This window comes from Amblyomma mixtum, chromosome 8 (genome assembly GCF_055824585.1).
Source record: "Amblyomma mixtum isolate Tamu chromosome 8, ASM5582458v1, whole genome shotgun sequence".
NCBI classification, from domain to species: Eukaryota; Metazoa; Arthropoda; class Arachnida; order Ixodida; family Ixodidae; genus Amblyomma; species Amblyomma mixtum.
In genome coordinates this window covers 5,965,725-5,990,631 of record NC_143019.1, presented here as the reverse complement: position 1 = coordinate 5,990,631, position 24,907 = coordinate 5,965,725, and the positions used below count along the sequence as shown (strand labels likewise).

Genomic DNA, 24,907 nt, shown 5'->3' with positions numbered 1-24,907 from the left:
CACAGAAATAAAATTTGGAAAAATCGAATTCAATAAAAATGTTTACCTCAACTTGCTAAAAGAGGTTTTGCCTTGACGTTTCTCGGAATTTTTTTTATCGCTTGGGATCCGTCTAGAAGAATGTACTGTGGGAGTAACTTTCAGTTGACAACTTATGGATCCGTTTTTCGTGCTCTTCTAGGATTTGTGTAGAAGTTTTTGAAAGATCATCAAACAAAACCAGCTGTAAGACATGCTGAAACTAATGACCCTTGCACTTGCCCGGAGTAGACCTCCGTAAAGAACCATTTTTTTTTTCTATATGCCTCCAGGGATATGTGGCTGTTACGTTCGAGGTAAAACGGGATACTTCGCATTGTGTGCATAACGACCTAGAAACTTCACCACTTTGACGCATGATGTTCAGCTTTTTAGCTCCTCTTCTTTTCACCGGTTAGTGGATGAATAAAGGTTTCGAGTCTCTTCCCCAAGTTTCTAAACGGTACTAACTGCCGAAAGTTTAAAAACATTTAAACACACTCGAGCGCACTGGAAGAAGCGGCAAGTTCTTTGGATCATTTCATTCGTGCTGTCTTATGTCGGAGTTTTACAATTTACTGGCGTCGTTGCCCTCACTCTTCAAAGTTAGAAAAAACCACCTAGGCGCAAATAATTTCACAAGGACAAAAGAAGACGAGGGGACAACGGACAGGCGCCCTCGCTCGCTTATTGGAACTGGGTCAAGCTGTACTCACCGGCTTTGATGGCCTTGTTTTGTTCCTGGCATCGTCCACGTCAAATGGATTTGGCATTGAAATTGGTCTTTGAAACATGTCTTCATCATTAACGCCTGCCTGTACCGCTAAAACGACTGACAGCAGTGCTGCATTGATCAGTAATACGTAGCGCGGCATTGTAACGCCGAGGCCTCGATGCGACAACGAAGACCTGGACATCTGTGGATTTTGCTCTGACAGTTTTACCTCAGGCGTGATCTTGCGTTGCAGGTCTTCACCACTTGCTTTCACAGCTTTTTATTAGGCCCGAGAGGATTTCTCAGAACCGAATACCCACTGGACTGTCTAGAGGGTATCAACCTCAAGCCTGAAAGGGTTGATGCACGTAATGTCAAACCAGTCTTCTTTAAAAATGTTAAATATCGCTATAGTAATTGGTCTCACGCAGAGCACACTGGAGGCTTTCTTGGTCCTCCATATGTAGCTTAAAGGACATGACGGCGCAGATGATAATACAAAGAGAAGAGCCTGTCTGCCTTGCAGCCCTTCTTACAAGTTGGCGTTATTTTGCCTTGAAATATGTCGGCAAGCCCACGGCGTTGGATGACAGTAAACAGTGGCTTCTCAGAACCTGTCATCTCCTTGCTCCAGTTACTAAAGGTTATTGCAGCTCGTATGTCAATTCCCCTTCGAGCAGTTGGAACTGCAAAAATACGAAACTGGTTCATGTGTGTTTTTTTCCTAAACTGAACAAAGGAGAATCACTTTTTCAAGATGCATTTCTTTGAAAATAGATTGAAGTATTTGATTCTTAATTGTTTCCATAACGATGTTTTCTAAACAAGAATTCCTTTTATAACTCTTTGCTCACAGCGGGAAAAGGGGCTGGTGTTCATAAAATTTATTCTCCCATCCGTTAAATTTTTTTAAGGCAGCACTACGCCCCGCGGCTAATCGAGTTCTGTTTTCAACTGTACGAAAAAAGCAGAATATATGACGCTTACGAAACAGCAATAATTTTGCGAAAATTTCAGACACTATGACAGAAACTTTCGAAATTATTAAACACATCCCATCGATGAATAGGAGAATAAAAAATTTTGAATACACGTTTTGCGTGTTCCTAAACGAAAAATGGGTATTCATAGTTATAGAATTATTCACACGAAACTTTTCAGCACCGAAAAAAATCAATTGCTGGTGCCTAACACTTTGGACCACACCGGAGTCCAGTGCCAAGGTGGGCCCCTTGCCATCTTGCATGCAACTGTGTTTGCTACGCTGCTAGTGGTACATAATCTTTGCCAACTTGCCTGGTATCTTCAGAGAGTGCCTAAAAGATGTGGATCTCCTCGAAAACGGCGGTAATGAAAGTAACTGAGGGCCACCTGTCAATCGTCCGGGCCCCTGGGAGCAATCACCTCTGTCCGAACTAAAATAAGAGGAATGGGTGCCATGTTTTCTAATAAATCCAGTCGCTTCCACCTGCAGAGTCAACTTTCAATGCTGAAAAATCACTACAACACAGTAGTTGGTGAGCTGGGTCAGTTGCGAGAAGACGACGCCACCTTGGGCGCCATGCTGCAGATATGACACCCGAAGCTTAAGTGCTGTTCTTTTCCAGCACACTGAATGGCATTTCTTGTACGAAAGCGGCTCGGATTGCTCACAATGTGGTTTTCGCACTATTTAAAATGAACCATTTGAGTAGGAGCCGTAAGAAAAAAATTATTGTGCATTCATAATTGCCACAAAGCGTGGCACAGGCAACACAATAAACCAGATGGTAAACAAGCCCCACGCTCAACTCTTAGCAGCAACGAATCTCATCTGCTTATAACCACCAGTACACCACACCTGCGCAGGCATTCAAACAATTTTTTCCTCTTCTTTTGCTAGCTCCTTGTCAAACTTTTTACCCCGCCTCTTTATTATGTTTTTTGATGAAAAAAATCACACTCTATTGCACACAAGTTAACCCGCGCGTGTCCATAGGGTTGAAAGTATTTGTGGGTCATTGCTGTCAGCAAACAGTACAAGAATGTCTTTTCTTTTATCATCTGGCTGTGTTGACTGTTGCACGTTCCAATGACAGCACCACCTACCTCAGAGGCATTGGTCATACGCACCATATTATCGTTGGCAGTACTACGAAGTCGCTTTCTGCACTATTTGAACTACATACATCGGTATTAGCCCTAGGCTTCAAACTGAACACATTACTCTCTTTTATGATGGGTGCAAAAAAATTTCGAGGGGGCACTTTGGGGATCCAAAGTGCAATGTGGCGGAAGCCTTTCCCGCAATGCTCTCTATCGTCCTTACGCTAGACAAGGAGAACAGCATATGCTTTGGTGGGATCTTTGTTCTACACGCTCAAAAGACGTGATTTTGTTTTAGAATGTGCTGCAGAGTACGCTACAGAAAGATTTTCTCCAAAATTCCTACAGTGTATGCTACCTTGTTGTTTCCCAACCTGACTCGAAACCCTATAATATGATTCTTCTGATTGGACTTCATAGCCTTTAGAAAGCGCGCATGCAAGACTGCAACGTTTAACCTGTTGTTTCGCCCAGAATTAATTTTAGCCGAATGTTCCTGCAGGTAACGGACATTTACGAAGCATTGGACTTTTTACCACATTGGTTCACTCTCCTGATGCGCTGTATATCCTTGCCGCCCTTGTAGTTCTGCTGTTTTCTATCAAGTTTGTGCCACGCAGCGCAGCGCAGTGTGCGTGCGTGCGTGCGTGTGCGTGTGTGTGTGTGCGCGTGTGCGTGTGCGTGTGTGTGTGCGTGTGTGTGTGTGTGTGTGCGTGTGTGTGTGCGTGCGCGTGTGCGTGTGCATGCGCGTGCGCGTGTGCGTGCGTGTGCGTGTGTGTGTGTGTGTGTGTGTGTGCGTGTGTGTGTGCGTGTGTGTGTGTGTGTGTGCGTGTGCGTGTGCGTGTGCGTGTGCGTGTGTGTGTGTGTGTGTGTGTGTGTGTGTGTGTGTGTGTGTGTGTGTGTGTGTGTGTGTGTGTGTGTGTGTGTGTGTGTGTGTGTGTGTGTGTTTTCTGGACTTTCACTTTAGATGCAACGGACGGACGGATTGACAGAGTCATGGTCACGAGTTTGAGCCATTAAAGGCATTCGCTTCAATATCACTAATATCACTCTGTCTGCGTATTCATAGCAAGCATAGAAAGAGCAAATGCAGCAAAACATAACGCATTGCAGTTAATTGCCCATGTGGTTTACGGGATATAGTGTACGATATGAGCAAAAGCGTCTTTTAAAGATAACTGACCGTGACAGCTGCTTTTTTTAATAAAAGTATTTTAGTCAAAATCAAAAGTACATCAAGGCTTGTTGAACCTATGGGTGAAGCTAGTATAGGGCCATTATCATAGGCATGGGAAGTCACAAAAATACACTCCTAAAACAATGATGTGCACAGATGTGCAGTCAGACATAAAATAGAAATTGGCAGCATTGCTGATGACTATATTTTATCTAGAAAAAAAATTATTACGTGACTGTAGAAGTTTATAGGTGTTTTCACATAAAGCGGATCATTATACTATAATTTTGCGCACCATAGAATATTAATGGGTGTTACTCTTAATTTCCACGTTACAAGAAGACTAATGTTGAGGTTGATGCACTGTAGGTGTCACAAGTTGGCAGTTAGTATGAGAAATGAGTTAACTTTTTTGTGCCGTTGGTTGTCACCGTACGTTGAAGGAACACTGTGGCGAAATTTTTCAGCGCCCTCCACCACGGCATATGCCTCTCTCTCCTGCCTTGCTGCGTCCTCTCATCGTGCTACCACCGCCGGAACATTGATATCAATCTCACGGCTGTGCCTGTAGACCGAACTAAACGGCTTTAAGCGTTACAAGTTAATCGCCTTTCATGAGCGAAGAATTACTACTAGACGTGTTTTACGTAGCGTTCTGAAACTGCGCCAGTTTACTTACTAGCGCAGGTTCTGTCTCTAAACCTAAAGCAGACTCTACCTCACATCTGAACTTTGTGCTCAAGACTCTCAGCCTAGGTCGAAAGCCTTATCATGAAGATAGGTCACGTTGGCATTGAACAAGCTGGCCTTTGCTCTCAGAATAGCGCCCTTTTTGTGATATATGCCTCATAGATATTACTCTTATATAACACTCGCGGGAGTTGTTGACGTCATTTGCAGCTAAAGCTGCTAAAAAACGTTCTACGAGCGTTCTGGAATGACAACACTTGTCCTGCAAGAAGCAGTCATACACCACATTTCTGCACGCCTGTTCAATAAATAAATTCTTAATTTCTTTTTAACATTTGTTTATTTCCCGCAGTAATGAAAGAAGTGTATAGCAATATACTTGGGCGCTGCTAAACAGGCCAAAGGCTCAGACTGTGAAGAGTATCATCCACACGCTCAGTTCTTTGTTTCTTGATGTGTTTGCTACATGACGACTACTCTTGAAATGTGAATGCTTTCTCAAAACTATGCAGTTCTAGGTGCTTCCTTTAGCTCCGTGCTAAACAGCTTATGCATCGCTGAAAGCAAAATCTGCTGAAAGTGAGTGTAGATATTGGCCTCAGCAAAAGTAACTTAGAATTTTATATGCTTGTGTTAACAGCGGTTTTTTTAACAACAGCCGATGGCATTACCTTGCTAAGTCAATGCAAGGAAGAGCTGCAAAGAATGGTCAATAATTTAGGGAGGCAGACCGGAACCTTTGGTCTAAAAATTATGTAGATAACCAAAGTAATGCTGAACAGTCTCGGAAAGAACCAGCAATTCACTACTCGTAGCGAGGCTCTAGAATGGGTTAGTAATTACGTCTGCTTAGGGCAGGTAGTGACCGAAGATCCGGATCACGAGAGTTAAATACCCAGAAGAATAAGAATGGGTCGAGCTCATCTGGTAGGTTCTCCCAGATCAGGAATCGCAGTTTACCAATATCAATCAAGAGATAAGTATATAACTCGTGTATCTCACTTATCGTGCAGAAACCCGGAGGCTAACAAAAAAGGGTTCAGCTTAAATTAAGGACGGAGCAGCACACTATGAAAAGGAAAAGGACGACTGTAACATTAGGGACAGGAAAAGAGCACGATAGCTCAGGGAACAGACGCGGGTTAATGATATCCTAGTCAACATAATGAAGAAATGGCTTGAGCCGCACATATACTGTAAAGTCAAGATAACGGATGGTCGTTTAGGGTAACGGACTAGATACCAAGAAAAGACACGTGCAACAGTGAGTTGTAGAAAATTGGGCGCACGGATGAGATTAAGTATTTTGCGGGCATAATGTGGCCGCAGCTGGCACAGGAGATACTTGATTGGAGAGATATGGGTGAGGCTTTCTCCTGCAGTAGGCGAAGTCAGGCTGATGATGATGATTAACAGCCCTTCCACGCGTGTGTTAATCAGCATCATTTGGGTGCTTTTGTTTAAAGCTGCACATATGCGAATGCCGCTTTTTCAATGCAGTAACCTTCGTTAACTTAGCCTGTCCAAAGTGAAAGTCCGTTCTTAGTTACGTTTTGAGTAAAGAGCAGGCGGATTCTTCTAGTAGGAGTCGTGGCCAGGACGCATGCAATAGAGAGGAGTACTGTCTCGGCAGCTGGTTATTTCCAGGCACAACGTTCCATTTCTGGATACTGCATTAGGATCTATGTGGTTTCCAGGCCTATATCCAAAACTGGACAGGAAAGCTGGGGTACGTCTTAAGGTTATGACGCGGTAGAGTTAATTCGTCACTATTGTTGAGCCAGAGCTTTTTCAACGCAATTCCTTCCCGCTGGCATCATGTTGAGACCAGGCGCCGAGCTCATCCGTCCAGCGAGGCTCACCTCGTTGCCTGGCGCCCGACTGCTACGCGTCCCAGCACGCTCAAGCATGCCTGGGCCGGCGTGAACCTCCGCCGATGAATCCCCTCCTGACGATGGGACAAATGCAAGTGTGGTCAGCCTCCGACGGTATAAGGGTGAGCATGGAGGTCAGGGCGGCGAGCCAGACGCAGCTTTCGGGTCTCTGTCGTTTAAGCGAGGCCATCTCGGAAAGCCATAGTGCCGCAGCTTTGTAGTGCCATGTAAATACTGTACATAAAACCCATTTTGTTTCTCCTGCCGCCATTTTGCTTCGCCCGGTCTTCACCAAGCAAATATGCACCGGTCAAAACAGTGTTGACAGGACAGAGTGCGCAGCTCCAACGCTATCCACTTTATATTCATATACCCCCCCCCCCCCCCCCCCCCCCCCCCCCCCCACCCCCCCCCCCCCCCCGAGTCTTCATACCACTTCTGGCGCAGTGGTGCCGCGGCTCAGCTATACGGCATTGCCCAGCGATGGCAGGTGCTGGCATGGGTGAAGTTTGTGACACCCAGGTTGCTCGTCCTGGGCAACCTCTCGCCGCCAGTTATCAATTTAAGTGCCGCGGAGCGCGATTTCTTGATATTCTCCAGACGCAGGGACCCGAGGTCCGCGTCCTTCCGGCTGATCACGCAACCTATGTAGTTTAAACAGGACTTAGGGCTCAGTAAAGGTATTTGGTATAACTGAATTGGTATAACTTCGTATAGCTTGGTATAAGTGATTATGAAAAATATTTAAATTTGTTTATCAATCTAAGGTTTACATACGTGGCAGTATGTTCATACTATACAAAGACGAATTAACCGCTGTTAACCGCTGTTAACCGCTGTTGTTAATGTTAACCTCGCAGCTAGAAAAGCACGCCTTAACACAATGCCAAGGAAGCAGCCTTGTGAACGCGGGCCAAGAATTGCATTTTAGAGGGGTCTGTTACCGAATCATTTATTCTAACTTATCCCAGTCGCATATAACATCCAGCTTTACAGGCATTTTAAAATGAATTGTTAATATGTGGCCACAACACGCGCGTGTAGATATGGCCAGTGAGCACGGTACTTTTTTATCCTTTAATTACGCACAGCCGAACTCAGCGGAAGGTTTACAGGAGCAATGCGCGTGAAAATACAAAGATTCAGTGTAAAATTTGTTAGATTTATTAGTACCCGTACTTTGCTACGCCTACGAACTCTCCGGCATTCACCACTATTCTGTAACTAATCTGATGATGTCTAAGAGCTGCCTCCGAGGCAAACAGACCTCTAGCTATTTTCTTTTTAGCCAAGTATTTGATATGTTCTCTTGCAGTGATATATTTCATCGTAATGGTATTTCGTAGTATTACGAATCCTATAGGAAGTCAGCATTTTGTGGGAACTGGGATTCGCAGAGCTCACATTTTCAGTGGTTGAACTAGAGCACTGCACGGGCCTCAATCTGAGGCCCAAGCCCGGCCCGGGCCCGAGACCTGAAGCCCGAGCCCGGCCCAGGCCCGCGGCCTCAAGCCCGGGCCCGGCCCAGGCCCGCTAAATTATTGCTCTAGGAAGCCCGGCCCGGCCCGTGAATCCCGGAGTGAAGCCCAGCCCGGGCCCGGCCCGGCCCGTTTCACAGTAACGCTTGAGATTTACTGCTCACTCTGAGCAAGTAGGCTGCTACTAGACCGATAAGAGACTGGCCGACAAAGGCTCTGGAACCACAGTTTGGCTTGCAGAAAGTTGGTTCTTTTTAACCCAGAAGGAAGTGATTAAGAGTAGTGCTCGCCAGGCCCGTCTTTTGGACAGTGATCTCGTGTAGGTGTGCAAAGATAAAGTCGGAAGTTCCGAGAGCCAAATAAAAAGGGCTGCATACGCGCGTAATAGACTACTTTGCATTCCCTCATGACTTTAATCAGTTATATTTTGTCGCCCAGAAGCATAAACATTAAAGCGGCCTAGCAAGCAGTAGGATGACATTTTTTTAGTGAACGCGATCTCACAGGCTGAGCTCATAGCCGAACTGATCGCCTTTCAGCAGAAACGAGAAGCTAAAAGGCTTGAGTATTTCACGGTGTGTGTTTTGAAGACTATAAGCGTCCTAAACTAATATGTTCTTTCCGAATGCAATCACTAATATTGTATAAGAATGTTTTGTTTTTTCCCGAATCCAATTCTAATATTATTTAAGTATGTTTTGGGATGACGAACGATCAATGGCCAATTAAGAGCTGTTGAATTTAACTCTTACTGGAGGAGCAGAACATAACGCGCGAACAACGTGATAACTTACAGTGCAAAACACTTGTCATGACAACCAGGCTGAAGAAGCGAGGAGGGATAGATGTGGTTATGAGATGAGATTTACAAACTCTCGCGAGCTTTTGTGGCTATTTCATTTACGAGACGTTCCGGTCAACTGATGAAAAAGAAAACCAAACGCGCTTTAGTTCGTGAGTTTTCTGACATGAGAAAAATATAGCTCTAAAATAAAAGCTATGTTTTGGGGGCTTAAGGGCCCAAGGGCAGTCAGGCTGTGAGAGACACCGAAGCAGAGGGCTCCGGATCATTTCGACCGCCTGGGTTTCTTCAACGAGCAATAATACTACAAAGTACATGGCTGTCATGCTTGCTGCCTAAATAGAAATGCGGCCGCCGAGGCTGGGAGCAAACCCTGGTTCCCCGGCTCAGTAATCAAGCGCCCTGACCAATAAGCCACCGCGGCGTGGAAGAAAGGAAATAAATAAGTGAATGAATAAAGCTTAGCTTTTTTCTCAGCGCGTACTATAACCCATAGCTCATACTTGTCGCTGCTCCAGTGCCGCAGTCGTGTACTTCACTCTGCAATAGTGAATGAATAGTCGGACACCAGCCGTTTCTGTACTGACCCAAGTCCGATTCGGGTCCGCAGCTTTAAGCCCGAGCCCGGCCCGGGCCCGCAACTTCAGGCCCGGGCCCGGCCCAGGCCCGGCAAAACAAATCATGTCCCGGCCCGGCCCGGCCCGCGGGCCGGGCCGGGCCTGTGCTTTCGGGCCAGCCCGAGCCCATGCAGTGCACTAGGTTGAACAATCTGCATTCCTTAAACAGCACTTACTGTGGCATAAAAACTTAGCCATTTAATTTTTGTTCCGAAAGTCGCATTTTTCTCAGCAGTCTGATTAAAGCACGCGATCACTGAGTAGAGCAGTACTTCGGTTTGTTCTTTAAACATTTACCGCTGACGCCATAGTAAATTTATTAGAAATTGTGATAAAGTCTTACTTGCCAACCTAGTCGTGGCCATAAGAAAAAATGTGCTAGGCATCGAGATGTAATGTTTCGCATGAGGTTCACAAACCAGCATCATTTTCAAACATGGAATGATTTAGAGGGAAAGATATATACAGAGCTTCCCCAAATGGGAATTGTTCTCGCGTTGCCGTCTTAAGTGATTGAGAAAGATTGCCGCTTTCCTATTCAGCTTCCTTTTCAAATCTTTTTAGTTCTCCATAAACTCGGCACCTCTGAAGTGTTCATTCAGGTTCTCAAAGATAGAATTTCACCAGCAAGAGCACATCAAACACCACCTGAAATTTGACAAGCTATGATTAGGTCGCGAATATCTTCGACGGAAGTCCGTCTGGGTGGCTTTGTAACAAGTTGTATATGTTTTATATCAAAAGAAAAGCAAGTACAGAGAGCTGGCAATATGAATTCATGAAGAGGTATCAAAGTATGCCAAATAGAACATTTTGAGAAGATTTGTTTATTCATAGTTCTCTTTGTCCGGTCCCTTATGCCAATGCGACATCTCTAAGCACTCAGTGGGTCACCGATCGTCGCTCTTCTTTCTGTACATTTCATTTTCCTCTTTTTTTTCTCAATTTTTATTACCTTCCCATACCCGGGTGCTTCGATGATGAACACATTGCTGGACCAAGGACATTCCAATCTTACGGAACGCAGTAGCCATTTTCACAAGTATCTGAAAGAAATTCGGAATATAATGGCAGTTAATGCTGCGCTATTATTTCGCTCCTTCCTCGAATACGTAGAAAAGTTCAATATCGCACTAATATAGAACAGAAATATGTCGAATCGCATAATAATGCATGACACGCAAGCTGGAAGGGGTGCCAGTAAAAATTTCTAATTGAACACCAAGGAACACTAGTCAGGAATTTCGGTCGCTTTTGATTGCCATGCTCTTCCAATAAGAGTTTACGCAACCGTGCATCGTCTTTCTTTCCGGAGTAACTGCTCATGTTCAAAAGATTCATAAAAGCGTGTTTGGCGATGCGTGAACCTACCGTTGTGAAACGTCTTGTTCGTAGCCTAACCTCGTAAAAATGCGCAGTGTCGGGTCATCAAATGTAAGTTAAGAAGACTCATCAGTATTAAATCATGCCCAAACATAAAGCAGAGCAAGATAGCGCAAAACGAGCTGCTGATTTCATAGGCTTTTTTTATAGCTTCGACGACATTAGCTGTCCCGAGAAGAAAGAATGCAGTTTTGGCGCCTGGAAGGTGTGACAAGAAGTAAAGAATTATTGCTCAGCTATATGACGCCAAGGGAACGCTTTCCTTTGTAGCCGTATGGCTGCGCTCGGGCGAAAGTCAATGAGTAATTACTCCCTTATTACAAATATACTGCACCTTCTGGGATTCCCCTAAACATTTGACCAAACCTCCGATGTCTTGAAATTCTGTTTACAGGGCATTTACTCCATTCCGTTCATAACCTTTCCTATTTGAAAGCATAGTTCGCTCCTCAAGTTGTCATGCCAAGTATCGATAAGCATAAGATTGTATGCACGTTGCTAAACGTAAGGGTTCAATTAGGTCACGACGTGATAACATGCGGAGCGCTTGAAGCAACAGATTTCCACACCACCCCATGGACCAAACCCGCGAACTGTGCCTTATTTTTGGGTAAATTAACATTTATGGAAAGCATAATCTAAAGACGTAGAGAGAGATAAATTCAAACCGAGTACTGCAAGATAGGAATTGAAAGTGTGTGACTTAACTCGGTTTTAGAATAAATTCCGACCGACACAAGAGGCACTTGCGTGAAGCCGAAGCCAAATAATAACATGGAATACAAATATCAACGTTGCATTTTCTCTACCATTTTCTTTAACTCTCTAAGACTGGTGGTGGCGGGTGTCATGAAAAGGCGAGGCGCACTTAAAATGTTTATGCAATGAGCCAAGCGCGTAAACACATTTTAATTATTTTCAGGCCCCAGTTCATTACACACAGCGCGTTGGAAATGAGAGTGCAATGAGAAATACGCAAAAAAAGGGAAACAAATTGAAGCGACCGAGCGAAACGCAAAAAGAGGGGGCTGTCAATGAATATTGCAGTTATTCTAAATAAGTATGAGAGGGGAAATTTTGATAAGTTAATCATGCGATGGAATTGATTAAAAATTTTCCTGAATCAGCCAGGGCTGGGTAGGCCTTTTACTTCAATATAGAGGGTGACAAAAACAGGCATTACAACTTTCTTGCAGTTAAGCGCCTCTATGAAGGTGAAATCCACATCAGCACTTAGGTTATACGGTCAGGAGAGGGATAATGATTTGATCATTGCCAACGTCGGCCGCCTATTTAACCAAAATCGAAGAATAAAGATTTCAGGGACCCTAGTAAGATGACGTGTTCAATATAGGAAACTTCTACACAGTAGTATTCCTACGCAGCTTCATCCGGCAGAATTCTTACTGTAACAGTAAGCGTGTATTAGGAGATATTCGGTTACTAATTCCCAGCTCAATCGGCGTAATTGCGCATTCAAGAAGGCGTCTCCTCGCGTGACGCGGAGTTGCGTCAGCCAACTGCGTAGAGCTGCCGGCGAGGCTTATAGCTCTTTCCCTTTGACTTCCGGGTGTCGAAATCGAAGAAACGGCCGACGCAACAGAAGCGTCACAGTTGCAATGAGTTTCAATACGTTCAATTCCAGCGTTGTCCTGTGTTCTTCTTCTCCTCGTGTCTCGTTCTTTCGCTGGTGAAGTTATGTCTGATGTACACCAACTAGCCCACATGGGTACCTTGTTAGAGTTTCAATTCAACTGCCACCGCCTCGCATGCTTAATAACAAGAAATCAGTGAAAACTTTCGGGGCGATTACAATTAACACGCGTGCTCTGGAGGAATTCTACCAAGTGGTGTTGTCTAGCAGTTAGAGAGCCTCTATGTTTTCAATACAAGAAATTAACCCTAGTTTCAGTGGCTGAAAATTTCATCAACACATTTCTGGTATTTAAGTGACTGCCGGGGATAGTTACCATCTCGCTTTCTGTTCCTATAACCACATAACTTACTGCAAAGGAAGATTTCGGATACCACTGAATGCCCAATTTAAAAAAAACAAACCTGTAAATCCAATTTTATCGCCATGTATTATATAGAATACGATCTCGCTTTCTGTTCCTATAACCACATAACTTACTGCAAAGGAAGATTTCGGATACCACTGAATGCCCAATTTAAAAAAAACAAACCTGTAAATCCAATTTTATCGCCATGTATTATATAGAATACAGCGATTCGGAACTCTTTCATTGATTTCACTGTTCTGTCGGGAATGCAAATAATAAAGGTAGATATCAACGCAGACTGTTTTAAGCTTTTTCAAAAATAAAAAATCACAGAAATTGAAGGCAAAGTTCCCATGCAATTACTGCTCAGTATTCTTTCCACAATACTGCTGTTTATAATTATACCGTTTGTATAAATGGTGGCCTATGAAACATTAAGCCGCACAACTTAAGCGATCACTTACTGCTGTAAGTAAATACGCACTCTGCATAGATGCACAGTGGAACAGGGGCTATTTGTGACAGGGAAGCCGATGTTTTTTTTTTTAGTATACCAATGAGTAAGTTACTGTTGTGCATAAGGCAGGTAAATTATTCTCTTTTGGTAGTACAAAGTAAGTGTCTTGTTAACGGCGTTCAACATCCTGCCAGTGTGCTCTTCGCATGTTAAATAGTGGTTCTTGTTTCGGCCTGCTATGTTTCTTCGTTTGGTCACAGAAACATGCGCGAGAAAAAGGATGGTACTGAAAATTATAATCTTTTTTCTCAGACCGCCTTCTTCGACAGGCAAGGCAGATCTGAAATCGTATAAATATTTACGAATTGAAACGTGCATTCCAGCATACGTGTCAACACAAAAAAAAACTGCTTCAGACACAGGCTCACTTGCACAATGTTTGGGTGCGTAAGGATGCTCACAAAGTTCATCGAAGACCCCTATGTGTTTTTCGTGTGGGGTAATCGCAAAACACAATCAGAATTAAGCTTTGCGCTGGGCCAATGAATACAATCTCCACTTTTATCGGTGATTATCCAGCGGCCGTCATTGCAATATTGCGGTTAGCGTCCCCAAGGCTGATGAAAGAGCCATCAGAACACGACAGCATGATTACATAAGTGGCACCCTCATTAGTTATTCGGCAACGCGGCATGGTTTCTGTAGGATTATTTTCTCAGAAGCGCACAGCATTAGTGCAGTGCTCTCTATTTCTGCCCCACTTTCTAAGTGGAATATACCTCCTTCGTGCTTATCCGTGTTACAAAGTCCATCAGCGAAGCAGGAGTGCTAATCACTACGAAAACTTCCACATCCGCGAAAAGATGCAGGAATCTTACTCGAAGCCAGTGGTCGAGTATTATGAAAGTTCGGTTGGAAATCAGGTCTTCTTCCTATCGGTCGGTAGCCAATAGCACTGTATCCGCTCTCTGCTAATACCTTGCATATCGGCTATGACAATGAAGTTTACGGCTACCGTTCTCAGTGGAAGCGAAAGAATAACTAATAAGGAATCAGTATTATCATTTAGCAAATACCAGTTAATCATCCATTAAATTGATTGGGTAGAAGCGGGGCAGATGCATTATGGTATGTGAGAGATATTCGATGCCAAACAGAAGCAATTGAAGAACGCGAACGCAAATAAAAGTAAAGAAAAGAAATAGCATTAAGCGCAAAAGCCTGCTCAATGTTTTCGTGAGTCGGGTGGAGACGGAGCGTCTACAAACATTTAAGGGATTTGGCCAGCTGATCGAGTTATTTTTTATTAGCATCTTTCTTTGCTGTCGCCATGGTGGTGCAGTGAATATGGTGCTCGGCTATTGACGCGAAAGGCGCGAGTCGACCTGCGGCAGCGGCAGTCGCATTTCGATGAAGGCGAAATGCTAGAGGCCTGTTTACTGTGCCATTTGAATGCGCATTGGAGAACCCCAGGTGGTCGAAATTACGGGGAACACTCCACCTAGCGTCTATCATAGACTTAGTCGCTTTGAGACACTAAGCTACATACCAAACCAAACTGAGCTTTCTTTGCAGTTTTTCTGGCACTATTACATCTATGTAGCGCTGGCGGCCCATTAAATTGGATTAGCCACAATTTCACACCAGAGGAAATCAGTTAAGAAAGAGCAGATATTTTGCAAGAGAACTTATTCCATGACGTGGCTGCTAATCGTGGCAAAGATAAAAAATAGAAAGTGCGTCCCAATGCTGGTCCAACTTAGGTAGAGCAGGTGAACATTAAGAGGAGCAGAATGTCAAAAAGCCTCTCGTCCATCTATTGTCCCTCTCTTGTGGCTAGTCTATGTTTGCACCGGTTCGCTCAGCATACACCCTTAACAACCATCTTCAGCCACACTACAGTGTTTTGAAATATGGTACCAGGGCTGCCCCCGCCGTAGTGGCTCAGTAGACACGGCTTCGATCCCGGCCGCGGTGGCTGAGTTTCTATGAAGGCGAGATTCTAGAGGCCCGTGTGCTGCGCGATGTCAGTGCATGTTAAAGAACCCCAGATGGTCGAAATTTCCGCAGCCCTTCACTACGGCGTCCCTCATAGCCTGAGTTGCTTTGGGACGTTAAAACCCGATAAACCAACCAGGGCTTATTTGAGCGACGTACAAACTACAAGTGGTCCCCGCAGTTTGGAGACCAAATATTGCAGATATTTATCAACAGCAGTTAGGCACGCAATAATATTTTATAGTTTAAACCGCCAACAGATAAGCGATTTCTCAAAATACTGGCAGATTCGAAGGATCTTTTCATAGGCTCCTAAACAAGACTTGCCATATTCCTTGTCTCTCCACACTTTGAATTTCCTTCCTAATTTATTTCACGGCTTGGTTTAAGCTAGCATTTAAGCAAACGTAAGAAGGGTGTGGGTGGGAAACAAGAATTCATTATGAATGCGCAGCTGTAACTGAAAAACAGTGCATTCCGACCGGAGCTTTTTAGGTGCATATGTATATACTGATTTTTACATTTATCCTTTTTGTTATCATCTTATGCTATCTCTGCTTATAAACTCAAATATAATTTCGGCTTTTTTACCTGATCTAATCCATTCTTGGGCTATAGACTAGTCTACCACTTTTTGTACCAATCTCCTGCGTTTGATATCCCCCCTAGGCAATGATTTGCTACTAATGCCGTTAGGTGAGTAGTAATTCATGTTCATTTAGTTCAAGGTGTGCAGTAACGGCGGAATAATTACAAACATGTAAAAGTAAGACTATTCCGGCGTGCATTTTAACACCACTGCCCCGCCCCCCTTATCGCCTGCCATCTTCGGTAGAGGAAACAAAGATAAAAAAGTAGTTGAAAGTGCCAGACAGCGAGTCCTTCTTGCACCATAACCAAAAAAAAAGGTGTTACCCCTCGCTATGATCACGTCGCTTTTGACAGCAGAGGTATCGTGCTTGTATGCATGATTACTTTTTTAGAGAGGGGAGGGTTGGTTAGGCGTCTGTAGGAACTTTACAGCCTGGATATTGCGCCTAAACGACAGAAATACTCAGCCAATAAATAGCGTTCCTTTTAGAGGTGCCCAAAGTTATTAGATTTCAACGGGGAAAAAAATATTTTTTACCTCTTCCGACTGCCACAGCATGACATGTACCTTTGGTGAGGTCAATTTTTTTTCATGAATGCTTTCTGCTCTGAAGTAGCGAACTAAGCAAAATCATCCTTACTTGTCCCCAGGTAACAGGGGCAGTGGCGCAAGTAGTATCCGGATTTCACCTGGTCTTCACCACAACGTCTATAGCGCCCAGCCATTGGTCGGCAGACTCTGGGGCCGTAGGGAGGTCGTCGTTGGAGACAGCAGAACCCTTTGCCGCATTGGTCGCTATTCGAGCAGTACTTGGGACGCTTTCGTTTCTGGAGAAGGCGTCAAAAGCAAATATTTAAGCTCGATCACGCTATTTATATTGTTACAAAACGAGAATGTTCCTGAAACGTTTACTGCAAGAATGACTAATTACGCTAATATACACCCTGCTAGGACATTTGCTTCAAGAAAAGATCGCAGTTCAATGAGGATGCTGTAGTGATGTAGAGATTGTTGTTGTACTGAAAATTGTTGCTGAAATACAAGAGCCTTATTTATCTTATCGGCTAGTTCACACTGCTGTTATAAAGTGAAGTGAATGAGCTGAGCCTGAAATGGCTCGGCGAGAACGCGTAGAGAGTTCTGCAGCTCGCGCGATGTCCGTAGGCGTCGCAAGGCAGCGCGGAGAGAAGTTTGCGGCGTCCCACTCGGGTGCAAGTTTTCCGATGCTCTTTTTTTTTTGCAAACTATTTATCAAATTAGTTTCCTCCAGCGCCTTGACTTGTATTGAATGCGCTAGCCGCGAATATTGCAATGGGCGCGGATACTGCGCTCCTCCCTGAATTTCCGAACCCCAAAATAGCTGCTGGATGTTGGAGTGAAATGTCCGTCGAACAAACGTGGCAATAAAATAGCCACGCGGAGACAGTGCTGAGTAGAAAAGAGGTAGCTGAGAGGTTAGAAGCTGTCGTGAAATCACGTAACTTAGAAACATACGCTCTCTGTACGCGCTCTTCACTTAAGCAGAGAAGCCGTATAGATAAATTCTGTGCAATTTCTTTAGCTGCATATGCATCTAATCCTGGAAGTCCTAAATCTGATAAGCTTCAAGCATTCCTTGGAATTTTTCAGCCTAAATACTTGCAAATACTGCGCATTATTTATTCTGCCTGCTGCACAGTTTTCAGGCGCAATTAAGTATAAACACGATTAACATGGTTTTATTGCACGCTTTCGGTATATATCTAGAGTTCTAGGTACAAAGACTGAGAGTCATTGAGAATTGCATGTTTTTTTTCAGTGAGGGGTAGAAAGCTCTCGCGACATTTTGACCGACGTGTGTTTTCACTCCCCCTGAACTTAAGTTTAATTGAGGAACACTTCGTTCTTCGACATAGTTAAGTTCGGCTTCCTTGTACCTCTTCGTTGTTTTTGTCGTTTTGTTTGTTTACGTTTGCATGAATAAACGCATATTGTCAAGATTTTCTCCTTTACATGAGAATCTTGTGATGTAAGAACTTTTCGGCATGAAGTTGCTTTGCAGACCACACGTATTCTTTTTTATAAGTAATGTTCATAGTTGTGAATCGCTTCGACAATGCTTTTTGCATGGGCTCGAAGCTCCTCTGCTTCACAGTACGGCCTCTCAACCTTGCGGTACCCAAGCATGGTAACTTAAAAGAGCAGTGGTCATCCTGGGGCCAATTTATTTTATTGAAAAGAAATGAGTCCCTCTTCATTTTTACCAGCGTGCACTTACTTTACATGCGGGAATTATTTTGTGCGCCACGTACTTAAGGTTGGAGGAGACATTGACCTCACAAAGAATGGCCAAAAATTGTTTCCTTCCTTCTTATGCAGTCCCACATAACCCACATTCTTTGTGACTGCCCTGCCTACACCACCGAAAGGCAGTCTCTCAGCCGTGCGCTGGAGCGCCTAGATACACGCCCTTTCACGGAAATGAAGATTCTCGGCCCCTGGCCACGGCGGTCGTCGGCGGAGAAGGCCTGCAAGGCACTGCTCCGCTTCTTGAGAACTTCTGGCCTGCACGATAGGCTGTGACTTTAACGAACAGTGACGTTTTATAGTGACTTCAGTTTTCTGTTACTCTCCTTTCTCTTTCTTTTTTTATCCCCTCACCCCCTTCCCCCCGTGTAGGGTAGCAAACCGATTATTATTTCGGTTAACCTCCCTGCCTTTCCTCTTCTATATCCTCCTCCTCCTCCTCCTGTTTCCTGAACCATGGTGGCTGTTCATTGCAGGGATGAGCTCGAAGAAATGGTGTTCTCTTTTCTGCTTAGATAGTCATATTGCGGTGCAGATTTTCATCGGTCTCTTTTGACAAACGCCTAGGAGCATAGCCCAAGACATGGCCTTCTTTTTTGGTTTTCAGATGTATAAAATTAAAAATATAGTATCGAAATGTCTTCTCTTTTTTGACATGTCAAGGTACACTGCTTTGCAAAAATTCCACACCATTGGGAAAAAAAATCTAAGGACGTCTTGATGTGTTGTACGTCAGTAGTAACGTGAGGAATGCTGAACTAGCTTTCTGCCTCAATTTATTAATTCGGCAGTCTTTTCACAGGATTCGGAGGGAAAATATATATTAGGAAACATTTTCCTGCACAAATAACACTGAAATTTATCACAGGTGTGATAAATCAATTCTAATCTTCTCAAAACATTTGAGGCAAATACAACAAGAAGCAAGAAAGCTTTGCTGAAAGCCGCGTCCCCCTTATTCGCAACATATAGATTGCGACAACCACAAAAGCCATAAAAAAGCATCCATGAGATGAATTTTCATAGGACTGCGGCACTTCGTTTTAACTCTTAAATAGGGGAGACATAATTTTTCATCTCACAATTGTGCACTCGCGGAAAGATTTCAATGAGGTTTGCATATCATTGGCTCCTTTGAATTGGGGTTTCATTAGGTTCGTTTCATACAACAGGGAAAATGTGAAGTCATCACTGGTAATGATTTGATAAAATATTTGGCTGCAGGTTCTAAGGCCTACGTAGCCGCAGAGACTGGGACAGAGATAACAAATTTTTTGCTAAAATATGGACACTAAGAGTACGAATAAATGTACAGGAAAATGTGTTGTAATTTTTCTACACGCTATTACATTGTGTTGGTGTGGAAAACATCGGGCGTATGTGTGTGGGAGAATTGCCTCGTCTAATAGGATTTAGCATTGTTTTATTCTGCATAGGAGCTCCTCGGGCATGAAGCTAACTGCATGCCATGGTTAGCTGCTTCGAATAGTATCAGCACCTTGTGAATCTTCTTATCAAGGTCTAAATCTGCGTAATCGATCGTTTGTCGACTTTCTTTGTATACAGATAAGACCGGCTAGGACCGATTGATCGACGACTTTCGGTTAAGTTGCGTGATCAGTAAGCCATTTCTGTAGATGAAAAAAATTTCAGCTTGTCTCTTTTTCGCAACAGTTCTAAAAATTAAAGATATTGAACATTGTATCTCATTTTTTGGGTTATTTTTGCTCGAAAGCACTGGTTACGTTGTGCCGTTTTCCTATAATTTATGAACTAATACTAAGAAAGCGCAATTCCTCAGCGATAGCCAATGCTGCAGGAGGATAGCGGCAGCTACATCTGGCTGATCTCAGTCTAACTGGATCGCGTAGGGGTTATAGAACTGGCAGGATTTCTTGCACTTTACCTCGCTTTTATAAGTTGCCCTATTCAGTACTCACTGGAGTAGCAGGCCTTTGTTCCTGAGGGAAATTGTCCACTCCTGTGCCTTCAGGCAAGGAAATATCTATGGGCTTTTGGAGCAAGCCATCGTCATCATTGGCGGTTGTTTCTTGCAAAAAAATAACAGCCAGCAGCGCAGCACTGGCCACCACTATGTAGCGTGCCATTTTAGTGCACTCGCCTCGAGCCACAAGGAAACCCAGCAGCCTGGAGGTAGTCTTATATGAGTACCAACAAAAAAGGGGAAGGGGGGGGGGGGAGGAAACCGGGCCTCTTAGCCATCACTTTCTTCTGCAGTTTTATATTTACCATGGCAGAGCAGTTTAAGCTTGAATATTCAGTCGTTTATATCAACAATATCAGCATTGCACAGGTAATGGATGGGACACAGAATGTCATCCCGCTCTTGGATGCAGTTTCCAAATATCACTGTTGACTTGCATGTACTGCAGATGACATATACGGTTTTCTTTCCTTCCATATTGAGATATGCATGCGCCATTGGACACACAAAAAGAAAGCCCTCCTCGCCTTAAAGCCCTTCTTACTCGACGACGTAGTTTCTCCTCGAAACGTGTCAAACACAGCAGCAGCGCTTACCGATTTGAACAAAAGTAAACATTTGCTTGTGAGAACTTCGGCGCCAGTCGTTAATGCCATGAAAGGTTGCTCTGCACGCGTGTGTCATTTTTCACCTTGAGCAACTGAGATCAGCAAGCATCGAGCAGGTTTCTTGCTACGTTTCTTCGTAAAGTTGATAATGTCAATGCTCTGTCTTTTTTTCAGACCTTTGTCAGATTAGCTTCAAGCCTCGGATTTTTCATTATTTCTTTAATTTGTGAAAGGTGACCGGTTTTGTTCCGCGCTGATGTGCTCTCTTATTTTATCGTTTTTTAAGTTCGACGGCGACAGCAGTTCACGTTCTAATGCTTAGAATTTTATTTTCTTCGTTCTGGCACTATGCTTTACGAAATACGGCCCCTGGTCTCTCTATATCAGCAGTGAAAAGTGGAGGCGACATTGACGGTCATTTCCATACTACTAGCTTTCTTGTGAATTGATTTTTAAAATCTAGCTCATAAAGTAAAAAAATACAACGACTATCAGAAACAACTTCTGCGGTTATGTGAAAGAGGAAATGCTTTTAGGGGGTTAAGTTTTTGCGTTATCACCGCAGAGCGCGCCGCCATCAACGGAGAGCAGGCGCTCTCCGCTCCCCTGTTTCTATTCTCTTTAAGCCTTCTCACTAACTGTCTACAAAACTATCATTTATTCGTTTGCTCATTTCCAGGCGCTAAGTGTTTCGAAAATTTCGATTCTGATAGCAGGGGCATTGGAACGCTATTAGAAGTATTCTAGCAGGCTGTAATTGTTGTGCATGAGGTACGCTATTACTCATATTCAATTAGGTGACTTGTTTATTTATTTAGAGACTTAGATGCCCGATACATACGGCCTTCAATGGTAACTAAACCACTGTGAACACTACACCCAATTTATGGCAGTACCACAACAATCTAAGGGTGGCCGTATTTAGGCATAGCCTTTTGCGCTGCCATCTCCGTCATTGCCGGACCTGCGCTATCACTGTCTCGTAACTAAAACGTTAACTGAGAAGAAAACAACATAGTGCTAAAAATGAATTTGGCGGATATGTAGTAGGCCCAGAATGCAGTGTACAGATGCGAAAAAGAATGGAAGCGCGTATTAGTTCACACCGCAATCAAGGAGAGGTCATGTGTTCCTACAAATCACATCGCTGTTTCACAGAGTGTAATCGAGTGACTGTTGTGACCTACAGTGCATGAGTTAGCTTATGCGCATGTCATTCAGCTCCAGCGCGCATTGATTGCGATCACCGTAATTGACTACCATTCTAGCAATGTCCGGCTGCAACCATCTAGGAAAGCTCAAGACAGCGCTGTCAAACTCAAGGCATTCACTCGAACTGGACGCTGAGCGAAGTGCGATAACAGGTGTGGTTGCAAATCTTTGTTCGGGGAATTCATTAACCGTGATCGCCGTGTCCACTAGTGCATGACGGAATATGTGCCCGCATTCCTCATCCTAAAGGAAAAGTAGCGTATGTGTTGAAGTCACCGCCCAGTTACACTCGGTGACAACGACGACTTCTGCAGAGAACGTGCTGTGTCACCGTTCACGGTATTAAGTAATAGGTATTTTGCGTGATTATTTCCATTGCTTTGTTTTAAAGCGGAAGCCTTTAATGCCTCACCGTTGTAAGCAGGAGCTGTCGACAGAAATGTTACGCTTTTCAATTGGTCGAAATGGTCGTGACGTCACAGTGTGCGAATTTCAAACGGGGTTAAATGTACTTTGGCTAGTAACCATGCAACCAATTGAAGGGATCGTATAGTGATGCTCCAAGTAAGTATCACTGAGTTTAGTTAATTGCTGAATTAACCAATTAGCCTAATTAACCTTTCTAGTGAGAGCAGATAAATAAATAAAACCGTGTAGGAAATTGGTCGGGTTGGGGAATCGAACCATGGTCTCCGGAGTGCGAGACGAGCACGCTAACCACTCCACCATGCCAGCTCAATGGTTTAGAATGAACAAAGGCACGTCTAGTGAATGCGGTGTCTTCGTTTACTCCCATCTTCCCCCCTTCCCTTACGGCGAGGTTCAGGTGTCCATCGAGACATGCGAGACAGATACATTCCCTTTCCTCAAAAACCAATTTACCGACCAGCAAGGCGTGCAGCCGAACGAGCGATGGCGTTCTGTGGACTCCCTGGAAGCATTGCAAGACGCTGTAGCGTTCCACTCTTACGATGCGAAGCTCAGCACCTTAACCACACACCAGTGGCATAAGCAGCAACTCTGCGCTTAAGGCTTCTGCCTCACCGCACTTTAGGTCAACAAAGTGCCCCCTGAATTTTTTGTAGATTGGCAGTGCCTTCTGCACATTTGCAAAGTTCTTATTTCGTACACGGATTTAGTTCCTTTCTGCATATTAACTGATGTTGGCAGATATAGCTATATTAACTGCTTTTTTTTCTTCTTTGTTGCTTTTCGCTCCATGCTTTACTTTTAAAAATATCCGCCATTGTTTAAAAATTGGTTTCTAATTGGCAGAAAAAATATCGTTCTTGTTAGAAATGTATTAACATATAAATCTGTCGCGTGTAATAGTTGAAGGACAACAGAAGCTTGAAACGCTTAGAAAGATCCTTTTATTTTGGTTCTCCGACGGAGAACCGGGCCGATGTGCTTATCTGTCTAGCACATGGTCAACAGCGAAGCCATTGTTATGACGCGGTTTTAGTGAAAAACAAGCCCTTTTCTTATTTTCATTTCATTCCAGGTTTGTCGCAGTACACTGACAGAAATTCATCTGCTCTGCTAGAAGTTTTTTCATATATTCATATATTAAGCAACACTTTCTTGTCAGCTCTCCAGATCACGCTGCGTCGTTTGGGTAAAGGTTATCCCACATGTTTGTATCTGCTACGGTTTCTGCCAATCTGACATTTCCGACTGCTTCAGCTTCTTCCATGAAATGCAATTTTATGACAGCGGTAACCTGCCTGCTCGACATCAACCTTTTCAATGGCGGCTTCGGCCCTTTAGATACCCCCCAATATCATTATTTCAGCCATGATTACTTCAGTTTCAGAAAGAACTAGATGGTATTTGAAGTTGCCATTTTCAATGGCATGGTAATTAGAAATAACGCAGAGGTGAATACGGATAAAAGCAAGACAGTATAGTTAAATTTAAGTTCGTGACGTTAAATTATTGATATAATAATCTTAACCTGTTTGCGGCAAATATTTGGGTTTTCTCATCTTACTTCCTCAGTATTGTTAGATACCGACTCAACCCATTCCAGCTCTTGTGTCAACGTTCAGAGACACTGAGAGCAAATTTCTGTGCGCGTAGATAGGCCTGTCGTCAGTCTTTAATGCACAGAGTATCGATTAAATGTCTCTGACCTGCGAGAACCTTTGGTGGAAAGAAACGTGAGTGATTACGGGGATCTGTCACACCTACTGCAATCTCTAGCAGCTAGTTTGTTCCGCGCAATAGCCATGTTAAGGATTACATACAAAGATAATCTTCGTCTCCCAAACTAATTAAATAAATACGAAATTCGTATAGAGATGCCATAATGCGGCATGTCGAAGTATTTTTTTCTGTTTACTTAAAGACCTTGCCTCTCACGGTGCCTGCGAAACTCTGCATGATTGTCGAATTTTCGAAGGCGAGAAATTTTTTTTAACTTTTTTACGCGAGTTGTAACATGATCAGGAGTGTTTTTCCGAATGCTTCAAGTTGCTGAATAAATATGTAGTCGGCGACGTCATGTTTAGCATTCAGTACCTTTAAAGTGGCATTGCTCATTCCACAGCAGTTCATAAAACAAACATCAAATTTTAGCAGCTTGACTTGCAATTGAAGTCACATAACTTGTATTCAAGAATTAACACTAGGCAATATGAGAAACACTTTAGATAGAGAAAGACTGTAAGGTTCAGAATTCTTCGAGGTGCTGCGACTGGTTATGTTGCCACTCTGCGGAGCTTTAAAAAACGCGGCACATTAATTTCAGTTCAATATTAGCCTTGATGCTCGCCTTGCAATGCTACACACGCGGAGTAGAGAATCATAAACAACGGGTAGGGGCCGGAACTGAATGACTGTGGCTGCCTATCTAAACTGGACATGGAAAGAAGAATCAGTAAACTTTTGTAAGATTTGTAGTTAGATGAATTTCTTTAGCATAGTCTTTCTTAATCAGTGTCTTTTTCTACACACCTGGGAGCG

The 24,907-nt window shown here is 43.6% G+C and overlaps 1 protein-coding gene across 3 annotated transcripts in view; it reads right to left on the bottom strand.

Annotated features, from left to right (window-relative positions):
* The window catches only part of LOC149331204 (U-scoloptoxin(18)-Er1a-like), a 33,820-nt gene extending 13,500 nt beyond the window's left edge, over positions 1-20,320 (bottom strand). Inside the window, exons 1-3 of one of the 3 annotated variants that reach the window (XM_089555422.1) lie at positions 20,116-20,320; positions 16,530-16,716; positions 10,232-10,502 (exon numbers count right to left, since the gene is read on the bottom strand). In XM_089555422.1, coding sequence (XP_089411548.1) covers positions 10,471-10,502; positions 16,530-16,716; positions 20,116-20,283 — 387 coding nt within the window. In that variant the 5' untranslated portion in view covers positions 20,284-20,320 and the 3' untranslated portion in view covers positions 10,232-10,470. Of the gene's footprint in view, positions 1-734; positions 1,137-10,231; positions 10,503-16,529; positions 16,717-20,115 lie in introns of those variants that run through there. The other 2 variants (XM_089555421.1, XM_089555423.1) reach the window with 2 other exon arrangements.
* Between the last annotated feature and the right edge of the window lie 4,587 nt (positions 20,321-24,907).